General features: G+C 41.9%; 5 protein-coding genes across 5 annotated transcripts; 2 read left to right on the top strand and 3 right to left on the bottom strand.

Annotated features, from left to right (window-relative positions):
• Nucleotides 1-55: 55 nt before the first annotated feature.
• JH06_0824 (hypothetical protein) lies at nt 56-2223 on the bottom strand (the record flags this gene model as incomplete). Its single annotated transcript, XM_014674274.1, is given in 5 exon segments — nt 56-106; nt 123-226; nt 257-346; nt 375-2098; nt 2111-2223. 5 exon segments carry the CDS (start codon nt 2221-2223, stop codon nt 56-58), a joined length of 2082 nt encoding a protein of 693 aa, XP_014529760.1.
• A 230-nt stretch (nt 2224-2453) lies between these two features.
• On the bottom strand, nt 2454-3465 carry JH06_0823 (AGC/PKA protein kinase; the record flags this gene model as incomplete). Its single annotated transcript, XM_014674273.1, has 5 exons — nt 2454-2668; nt 2699-2743; nt 2772-3003; nt 3033-3228; nt 3290-3465. The coding sequence occupies 5 exons, from the start codon at nt 3463-3465 to the stop codon at nt 2454-2456; spliced, it is 864 nt and encodes a 287-aa protein (XP_014529759.1).
• A 3223-nt stretch (nt 3466-6688) lies between these two features.
• JH06_0821 (mannosyl-oligosaccharide alpha-mannosidase) lies at nt 6689-8605 on the top strand (the record flags this gene model as incomplete). Its single annotated transcript, XM_014674272.1, has 2 exons — nt 6689-7912; nt 7943-8605. 2 exons carry the CDS (start codon nt 6689-6691, stop codon nt 8603-8605), a joined length of 1887 nt encoding a protein of 628 aa, XP_014529758.1.
• Nucleotides 8606-8647: 42 nt separating this feature from the next.
• JH06_5292 (subunit NuoB) lies at nt 8648-9469 on the top strand (the record flags this gene model as incomplete). Its single annotated transcript, XM_014674306.1, has 6 exons — nt 8648-8703; nt 8738-8987; nt 9019-9071; nt 9103-9172; nt 9205-9302; nt 9334-9469. 6 exons carry the CDS (start codon nt 8648-8650, stop codon nt 9467-9469), a joined length of 663 nt encoding a protein of 220 aa, XP_014529792.1.
• A 91-nt stretch (nt 9470-9560) lies between these two features.
• On the bottom strand, nt 9561-10965 carry JH06_5291 (elongation factor Tu; the record flags this gene model as incomplete). Its single annotated transcript, XM_014674305.1, has 5 exons — nt 9561-10139; nt 10170-10322; nt 10353-10528; nt 10559-10876; nt 10908-10965. The coding sequence occupies 5 exons, from the start codon at nt 10963-10965 to the stop codon at nt 9561-9563; spliced, it is 1284 nt and encodes a 427-aa protein (XP_014529791.1).
• Nucleotides 10966-11034: the final 69 nt, after the last annotated feature.

The following is an 11034-nucleotide window of genomic DNA, read 5'->3' as shown; positions in this document are numbered from 1 at the left end:
CAATAATCCTTACCTTCAAAAACAATATTCTTAATAGAACACTCAACATTCGCACTCACAAAAACATCCAGAAGAGATTGAGCAAAATGGTCATCAAGCTGGTTGACTACAAATTACAGTACAAATAGGACTCCACAAGATAGGTCCAGAGTTTCCAATGTAGTAATCTTCTTCTGAATGAGAGTTTGAATGAAAGGAATTACACCTCTCTCTGTTAGCACATTATCTACTGATGAAAATCAAATGACAGTTCAACTTGACATATCGATGATCCGAAGACTAGGGAACTGATTCTCCCTCAAGAACCGCGTAAACAATAGCATATGATCGTCATTGAACCCGCAATCTATATGATAGTACGTTATTGAACCTACCAGGAAAACTGACATCATCGATGGTATCAAGACTGAAGCTTTCAGGTGAATCGATCATCTGTTGTAACACCTCAACAATAGCATCATCCGAGGTACCTGCCTCAACAACATGACTGTCTGTGTTAGATGGTATAGGACTCGGGACAACCTCGTTGGATGGTAGAGTTGGTACCGATTCCTCCATCAAACCAATCATGGAAACAGTAGGAACTTCACTAGGAAGAGGAGGAATAGGAGGAGGAACCTCTTTGGAGAGAGCTAATTCCAAATCCTGTTGACAGCGCTGAAGTTCTCCTTCCAACTCGATTACAGAGGATCGCAGTTTGCTAATCTCTGTATCCTTAGCTGTCAGCTGTTGCTGTAAAGAATCTTTCAATTTCGCTTGTTTCTGATATTCATCAGCCTTCTGTTGCATCTGTCGAATCTCTTCCTCCTTTACCTTCAGTTGTCGTTGCAACTCTGTCTCTCGGAGAGAAGGAGAACCATTCGATACTCTGGTTTGTGTTACCTCAGAATTCGCTTTCGACAATCCATTATTTGCTGTAGTTAACAGACGTTTCAACGAGTCTCGTTCCTCTTGAATCGTCTCCAGTGAGTGTGCCAGTTCTTGTACACGTTTTTCAGTGGTCTCTTTTTGTCTAACCAGATCACTCACTCGACGCTCGAATGTGGAAGCTCTCTGTGACAGCTCAACTACCTTCCTCTCTGCTACATCTGCTCGCCTTGATAAATCATCCATCGAAGCTGGGTTCTGATAAGAATACTGCAGTTCTTCACAGTGTTGCTCAGCCTCCTTTGCACGCTGTTCGGCCTCTTCTGCCCGCTTCTTTGCCTCTAGTAACTGACGTTCAGCTGTGTCAGCTCGTTGCATCCACTCATTAACACTTCCACTCGACGCAATACCCACTGAACGAGTCGATTTCTTCAACTGAGCACATTCGTCTGCTTGATCAGTTACAGCGATAGTTAGATCACTGACATGTACTCGCAGCTGAGCGACTGTAGAGACGATAGAGGAAACAGCAGGACTATCATCATTGGATACCGTTGCCAACAGAGAGCTAACACCCTTTGAGAGAGAATCGAGAATCAAGCGAGTTGCTGACAGTGTTGTCGTTGCCTCCAGAGCTCGCTTTTCCGGTTCAGATCGCATCTTCTCAATGATACCTGTCAATTCCTTGATCTGACCACGAAGAGATGTGATAAGACGAGTTTGTCCAACAGACGAGGAGGAAGAGACAGAAGAGCGTGTCGAGACTGACTGTACCTCTTCCGTCTTTGGAGCGTGCTCCATAGCCATGCGCAATTCACTGAGTTCCTTCATCATCGATGCCATATCGTCGCGATTATCTTCTAATTCCTTTGCAGCTGCCTGATACATCTGCCTAGACCGCTCTAGATCGTTTCGTAAGTCTTCATTCTCACTACGAAGAACAACAGACTCGGAACAAGCGCCTGAATACTGCTCTTTCGCAGCATCATAGCAGTCCACGAGTTCATTATATTTGTCAACAGTTTCACGTAACTGCTTTCGAGCCTCTCCTAATGCATCCTTCAATTTCTTAGAACCACTTCCGAGAACATAGGATGATTCATATTCGCTTAGTCTTTCCATGAGCAATGCATTGTCACCCTTTAATTTGGTAACCTCACGAACCATCTTGGCAAGATCCTCTTTTAAGGATGCTAATTCTGACTGTTGCTTCTTCTTTTCTTCTTCATACCTCAGACTCAACTCCATCGTCTCTTTCTGTTGAGTCTCCATTTTCTTCTTGTAGAATTCATTATCCTTCTTCAACGACTGGATATAGATGTCAATAATAGAATTCTTTTTTCGAGGCTCCTCCATTCGGATCTAGAGTCGATATTCATAAAACGGAAAGATGTGCGAAAATAAAGCATATTTCAGGAATTCCATCTGTATCCAACCATATTCATAACAAACAATAGAATTCAAACTGTTGATCAGGGTATCCTTTCTTCACTCAAATCATTGTACAATTGTACCACATCATCAATTAAGATATCGTTGGTTCGGTTGAGACAGATCTTGAAGAAGTCTACAAATGAACACCAAAATCATCTGCAACTCCTTAGCTTGGGTCCAAGACGTTTCCAGTTCCGCCTTTCCATACAAATCCGATTCATAAACATGGATTTGTCTTCAACTTGAGAATATTTGTAATAGGGATTTGTTCCAAAGAGTGCATAGTGTGCAACAATTCCAAGAGACCATAATTCGCTAGCAATAGTGTGTTTCTGCAAACCCTCAAAAACATCGGGATGTGTATAGTCTACACATGATCAGTCGTCCCGGATCTCACATTTGGTTCCACAATTATCACTGTTAATTCCGCTAAATCCAAAATCTAATTGAAAGCCAAAGACAACACTTACCACACAATTTGAAAACGAGATTATTCTCTTGTTGGATAGATTTATAATAGTGATCAACGATCCCAGAATATGTATAAGGGATCCGGAATATGAGGACATTCTCAGGTTTGATATCACGATGAAGTAGTATCAACTTATTGAACAAATAGATCATTGCATCAAGAAGTTGACAAAGCATTCGGACAACAAGAAGCTCGCTCAATGGACCATGTTTGTGGACATAAGATAATAACTATAGTCAGAAAGAAGTCAAACACGTACAGATCCATCTGGTGCCAGTTCCAATTCTAGTTGTTGATACATCAGTTTGGAATCACTTCCAATAAGATTAATAATGTTTGGATGATTTGCCCTAGAAAGAATGAATCGTTCGTTATCGAAAGCATTGGATTCGAGGACATAGATGTTACATTTGCTCAGGACTTTAAGAGCAAGAATCTCTCCATCTCTTTTCCTCCTAACCTTATAAATCTTAGAAGTTTTCCCACTATGAATCAGAATATACTGTTCATTTGCACGATCCTAGGATACCTAGAATATCATATTCCTTTTGTATCCGTTTCACAATGAACCATTCAAAGCAGTTGTTAACAAAGCTTCCTGTTTGATACACCAAATCAACAGTCAACTGATAAAGAGAGAACCCAGCAACTCCGACAATGGCGTATTTGCCTGCTTCTCGCAATATCGACATCCCTGAACAAACAGATACTAAAAGGAGAATAAAGGAATAGACTTCTTCTTTGCCTTCGACTTTGCTTTCTGTGGAGAAGCATGTGCAACATTTCCCCAATCCATTGTAGATTTCGGTTGCGCTGATAATGACGTTGTCTTGTTCGATTCACCAAGTGCTGGAAAGTTGCCCTTCTGAATACTTCGATTCAAACTCAACTAGTCTTCAAAAGCAGTGCAAATCTCTACATTCACTCCCAAAACGTCATTCTCCTTCCAAGCATTCCGTGGAGGCTGTTCAACGGGAGTATGTGTCGATGAAGGCAAAGTTGGAAAACTTACACAATCCATCATGTTGGGTTTCACCTCAGGTTCTTCAACCAAATATGGAGCAAATTGTTCCATAAAGGACTGCTCCTCTCTCTTGATATGTCTCTATTCATGACAGCAAACAACTAACGTTACTCCAATCTTTCGTTCCTCTCGCTTCATCAGTCGCTGGATGCGACGTCGCTCCGTTTCACGATTCTTCATTTCCTTCCACAGTCGCTCATCCAGTCGACCACAGAGCAAGGGACGGATATCAAGCTCCACATAGTGGATGGGAGCAAAAGAAGGGAAGTGATGGAGTGTAGGGTCCTTTGCGGCTGATCCAGAAGCAACCTCGACGTCATCGATCTGAACGACAGTAGAGGTGATAGTAGGAGGAAGATCACTGTAATCACCATATTGGGATCGAAGACACTTGAGAGTAAAAGGATGCAGGTGGTATGATAAGTGAGATGGACAGCTGTAATAGAGAAGAACATCACTATCTATTGGATGTAAGGATGAAACGGTTAATGGTATGGAATTGGGATGAACTTGAAGAAAAGCCTGTATAGTCTGTATTTTTCCTTGAATATCCTCCTTGATCACTTGGAGTGCTCCAAGAAGAAGAACTTCTCCAGCAGAATTCATTGAAGCGAGAGATGCATCAATGTCATTCAAATCATGTTCCAAGTTCTTCAATTCATATTGAGGAGAATATCGCAATAAATGACAGAACTGCGTCACTTGCTCCGGTGAATCTGCTAGAGGGAAGGGGTTATTGAGGTATGTATCAATATTATCGAGAGAAGCAGAGAAACCATTCACAACACCCCGATTTCTAGCAACTAGTTCCATTGTACATGGATTGGATTCACGAATCGGTGCTTTGGCATGAAGAATACGTACCGGACGGAGTGACAGACTATCAAAGTACTCTCCACACATTGGACATTTCACCCATTCATCCTCTTGTTGACGAAGATAGTACATGATGCATGGATAACAGAAGATATGTCCACATTTTGTTGCTCTCGGTACAGAGAACGGCATAAGACAGATTGGACAGCAATCAGCCTCATCAACATAGCTTTCTATCGAAAACACGTCATCCCAGTTCACAGGCAAGTCAGGATTATAAAGGTAGTTTGAATAATTACAGATACTTTTCAGAACTAAACGAAAACTGCAAATTAGCCTCTTCCATCAGCAACTACTTGGTTTGAGCAAATTCAGGGACAGGATGACGATGTCTCTTTGATTTGGAGTTCCGTTTGGTAAAAACGGGGTTCACATTAACAGGACTGTAGAAGAAACCCACAACTTCGGAAGCACTATGACTCTCTCCCCTCCAACTATCTTCCCGTATGTCCTGCATTCGTTGAGAAGAAAAAGATGCTCACTCCTAAGGATATCAAATAGTTATCTTAACAATTCTATAAAAATAAGATCAATTCCTGGGACTAATTGCGAAAACGAAATCGAACACTTCCATTTCCGTTTCTATCGGATACTCAAATGGATGGTGTTAATGGTTTGCTTATCACAATTCTATCCTCAAATGGAATTCCAAATGGTTGTTATTCAGTATCGGTACTTTATTCGTATTATGTCCTTATATTATAGATTTCGTATATGCATAATGTGATCAATCTTGGCCACATGAAAAAGAATCGAGATCCGGAGTTGGGATGTTTCTTTTCGATAGACTCAACAAATCAGCTTTCTTTACAGTTGTATTCTATAGATTTTGCGATTCGTCGAAGGGAGCATACGATAACACCCGAGTCTATGTATAGGATTGGAGTGATTCATAGAAAACCGTTTGCAATAGCATCAATTTTTTCTGCAGACATAATATCAAATCGGTATGGGAAATCAACTCAGTTGAATCTTCAAGTCACCGATCATGTCTTTGATTCTGTGGTATGTTCTCTTCAAATCCAAATCCAACGAATCTATAAGGATACCAAGTTTAGTGTTCCTAAATCAATCTCCATATCCCCTTGTCTTCTGCTGTTGACAATCAAAAGAGCCGAAATTACAATTGAAGATTGGAATTCGCAATATCGATGTCGGCTGGTTCTGCCCAATAAGGATTGTTGTATAACAGATCCTGTTCTTGGAATCACTCCCTCTTGGAATCGGCTGCTTTACATTAACAATACAAAGTCCATCCAGAACTTACGTTTCTCCATCGAGTTGTACCGGAAGGGAGATGTCTTTGATATGTATTTGGGTTCTGGATCGTACCATTTGAAATGGTCATCTTTTACTGAAGCAGAAGGAGTGTCCTATGTAAGTGATGTTAGATGATTTCAATCTAGATATATCAAGATGACAAGCGGATTGCATCAGTTCATCTATCATTTCAGTATGTGTTCCCTTGTTCAGTATGTTCGAGGCCCGAAGCCATAATCCCCCCACTCCTGTTATCGACTTCTACAGAATCTGTGTCTGTGAATTCGCGGATAGAAGGAAATCGAAGACAGTCCATTTCCTCTATGTAGTTATTGGATTCAAGTATAATCGATAGAAATTCTGGAAATCCTCGGCAATTTAGGTTTGTGAAGGTACACGAAACTTTTAAGTAGTGTATGTTTGTTGAAAGAAAAATGCTCAAGCGGGGGATCGAACCCCAGACCTTCGCGTTATTAGCACGACGCTCTAACCAGCTGAGCTACTCGAGCACTACACTCTATTATCAAAATAACCCTATATAAACAAGTTGATATCTTGTTTCCTTAATACCATTCATGAATAGGATGTTCTTCTATAGATTGCCGGATTCGTTTGATGATGATGAAAATAAGTATCAGAAAACAGTAGTTCGTTCTACTCGACTCAAGATCATCTTTGGTATAGTTATCATTTGCGCATTTGTTGTGATCATGAGGCTTTCTTCTTCCTATGTGTATAGATGTGAAAGATGCGTAATGGGTAGGAAACCGAGTGTTGATACTAATAATATGGCTGTAAGTGCTGATTCTGTATTACAGCAGGATCCCCATATTAAGTTGACCGCTAGTATAACTGAGAAGAAGAGTAATGAGTTTGTGTCACCAAAGTTGGAGACTATGTCCCCAGAGACCAAAGAAGTGTCTCCAGAAATAGAGGTACCTCCAATGACCGATACCGAAACTGAAACTCTTGAAAGTGAGGATATGAAATTCGAGCAAGTTCCTGTGACTTCAGATCTCTTAGAGCAGTACCTCAAGCGACCGGCAGTCTATCAACCTCCTGCATCTTCCTTGCGTCAGACAACGACGTATCCACTTCCTCCACCTCAAGTAGATGAGATGTGTAAGCCAGAATACCCTGAACCAATACCAGAACTAACAAAACCACTTCAATCGTTTTCTGATTATCTTTTAAACCAATCAGAGTCACTCCTGACAACTGGTAAATTCAGTTTTGCTGTTCCTCCAGCACTGACTTCAGATTATCATGCATTGAATGAGCAGCGTGCGGCCCATATCCGAGGACTTACCTGTTTTACCTGGGCCAATTATCGTGAACATGCATGGGGTAAAGATGAACTTGGTCCTATGAATGGGAATTCCAAGAATAACTGGGGTGGTGTAGCTATGACGGCTATCGACTCTTTAGACACACTTTGGTTGATGGGATTGAAGAAAGAGGTTCAAAACGCTCGATCTCTTGTTGAAGGACTCAACTTTGATTTGAATCGTGGAAACTCCCTATTTGAACTGAATATCCGTATTACAGGAGGTCTACTGGCCATGTATGACTTTACCCAAGATTCACTGTACCTCAGGAAGGCTGAGGATCTGGTTACACGAATGCTTCCTGCATTTAATACTCCATCTGGTTATCCTCATAACAGTATCAATTTACACACTGGAGCTGCTTCCTCACCTAGTTGGACAGGAGGAAATGCGATTCTAGCTGAAGTAGGAACTAATTCTGTTGAGATTCTGTATCTTGCAGCAAAGACAAGGAATCGAAAGTTCCGAAAAGTGATGGATAAACTATATGACTCACTAAGCAAGGCAACTACTATGGATGGGATTCTTCCTATGCGAATGAATGTAGTCACAGGTCAAGGTTCAGGAGGTCCTTATTCGATGAGTGGAGGAGCTGATTCATATTATGAATACTTAGTTAAGATGTGGATTCTCGAAGGAAAGAAGGATGAGGTAAGTGTTACAGATTGGTATGACCAATAGCGAATCAGAACCATGTATAACAATGCAGTGGATGGGATCACGAAACATATCTTCCGTCGAAGTCCATCTGGTTTGCTCTATACATCAGATTATGAAGGAGGACACAATGGAAGGTCAATGGGTTCATTAGCCTGTTTCACTGGAGGTATGTTGGCTTTGGGAGTCCTTCATAATATCAATCCTAACACTCGAGATCGTGATCTGGCGAATGCCAAATCTCTTGCATATACTTGTTATCGAATGTATATTAGTACAGCTACAGGTATAGCAGGAGAATCTATGATCATGGATGGTCCTTCACCGAGAGTGAACCCTCGAGCACCTTATTACATTCTTCGTCCTGAAGCTCTTGAGACTATGTACTATATGAACCAAATCACAGGAGATCCGATTTACCGAGAATGGGGATGGAAAATGTGGCAAGGAATTGAAAAGTCAACCAAAACCAACTTTGGTTTTGGTCACCTTTATAATGTCGATGATCCCCATTCTCAGGAGAATAATATGGAGAGTTTCTTCTTGGCTGAGACTGTGAAGTATGCATACCTTCTTTTCAAAGATGATAAGGTTGTGGATCTTACAAAGCAAGTTTTTAATACAGAAGCACATCCTGTTCATACAGTTGCTTGTTCTGTTTGTTACCAAAAATCAGCCCGATTTTAGTTTCATTGCTTTGGATCCCGATTTCTTCATAAGTACAAGGAAATGCAGCGTATCATTTCTTCTGCCGCAAAGACAGCCTCGAAGAATGCTATCAAGACGTAGTGTATTTTGTAAACTGGCTTAGTTGTGTAGTTACGCCAAGTCGGGTATTTTGCTTCCAGGTCAATGCATGGCGGTCTGGGACCCTGCTGACCCATCATCCCACCAGATGGCAAACTATTTCACACATCCTGACCAGATTCCCGTTAGCAAGTCTGAGAAAGTCGATAACGCTATTGATGCATGTGTAACAACTGTTGATAAGGTGATTGCATATTGCCGAGCTGGTTCTGTGTACCCTATGACGTTTGGTCTTGCTTGTTGTGCTATGGAAATGATTGAAGTAGGATTTGATTGTCGAGGTAATGATACAGGCTTCTAGCGCTCGATTTGACTTTGAGCGTCTGGGTATGATTCCCCGTGCTACGTAGGTAAATTGAATGGATTTGATGTGTTAGTCCTCGTCAGGCTGATCTTATGATTGTATCAGGAACGCTTACAAATAAGATGGCTCCTGCCATTCGTCGAGTGAATACTAGCAAAGCGATTTGATAGAATAGTTGTATGATCAGATGTCTGAGCCTCGTTATGTCATTTCGATGGGTAGCTGTTCGAATAGTGGTGGTTATTATGCATACAGTTACAATGTCGTGAGAGGGTTAGTAAAGAGATGAGAGGATCATGGATAGTGTGGATCGTATCTTCCCTGTTGATTATTACGTACCTGGATGCCCTCCTTCAGCTGATGGTCTGATTTATGCGATTCTAATGGTGATGAAGAAGCTGAAGCAACAGAAGACGTATTCAATGTTCATGGCTAAGTAAGATTTATGTTTAACGAGTTCTGTTTGTTGGATCCAAGAATCGATTCAAACGTCACTCGAATGATTCAACAAACAACTACCCAATAAAACACTTAGTCTAAAATCTTGCTGACCACACCAGCTCCGATCGTATGACCTCCATCACGCAGAGCGAAACGAAGTCCTTCATGCAATCCCACAGGTTTCTGCAGCTCAATTGTCATCGCACTGTTGTCACCAGGCATCACCATTTCCTTGTCCTTTGGCAGAGTGATCTTACCAGACACATCTGCTGTACGAATGAAGAACTGAGGTGAATAGTTGGTAGTGAAGGGAGTGTGACGACCACCTTCATCCTTCGTCAGCGCATACACATTAGCCTCAAACTTGTGATGCACCTTCACCGACTTGGGTTTACAGATCAGCTGACCACGCAACACATCTTCACGCTTCACACCACGAAGGAGCAAACCAACATTATCTCCAGCCTGACCCTCAGCCATTGACTTGTGGAACATCTCCACACCTGTCACTACTGTTGAGGCTGTGGGACGCAGACCACAAACTTCCACAGCATCACCCACCTTCACACGACCCTGCTCCACACGACCTGTTACCACAGTACCACGACCCTGAATGGAATACACATCTTCCACAGCCATCAAGAAATCCTTATCCAAATCACGCTTAGGCTACAAATGAGATCATTCGAGAATCCATACGAGAGGGAAGTACTCATCCACAGTCTTCATTAGCTCAATCACCTTATCCTTCCCAATCTTATCATCATGACCTTCCAGAGCACACAGAGCTGAACCCTTGATCACTGGAATATCATCTCCAGGGTACTTGTAGAAGGAGAGAAGCTCACGAATCTAGAATCATCATTCTTCCCAAACCCTCACCTCCATCTCCACAAGCTCGATCAACTCTGGATCATCAACCAGATCAATCTTGTTCATGAATACAGCGATGTTGGGAACACCCACTTGACGAGCCAACAGAATGTGCTCTCGAGTCTGAGGCATTGGTCCATCCACAGCAGACACGACCAGAATAGCTCCATCCATCTGAGCAGCTCCTACAAATCAGCTTTCCAACGTTCTCCAACCAGTAATCATATTCTTCACGTAATCAGCATGTCCAGGACAATCGACATGAGCATAGTGACGAGTACTGGTCTCATATTCAACATGAGTAGAGTTGATGGTAATTCCACGAGCACGCTCTTCAGGTGCCTTATCGATCTGGTCGTAAGCAGCAAACTCGGCCAGATTCTGTTCTGCCAATACTTTCGTAATTGCAGCAGTCAGAGTGGTCTTTCCATGATCGACGTGTCCAATCGTTCCAATATTCAGATGGGGCTTCTTACGATCATAGGTAATACTTCGAATACTAGTAAAAGCAGGAAGAATCTGCTTAGAACCAACTATCCCATAAACACTTCCTCGATCACCTACCAAGTTTTGCAAAGGATGGAACAGCAAAACTCTTCACAGATCGTACGATGTTCAGCATGGACAAGGAATAATTGTAGAGAACAAGAATACTCTCTATTCCCGCGATTCTATCTATCTCCTGTTTTCT

This window comes from Blastocystis sp. subtype 4 (assembly GCF_000743755.1).
Source record: "Blastocystis sp. subtype 4 strain WR1 chromosome Unknown seqid_0012, whole genome shotgun sequence".
NCBI lineage: Eukaryota > Bigyra > Opalinata > Blastocystidae > Blastocystis > Blastocystis sp. subtype 4.
This window is presented reverse-complemented; position numbering and strand designations above follow the sequence as displayed.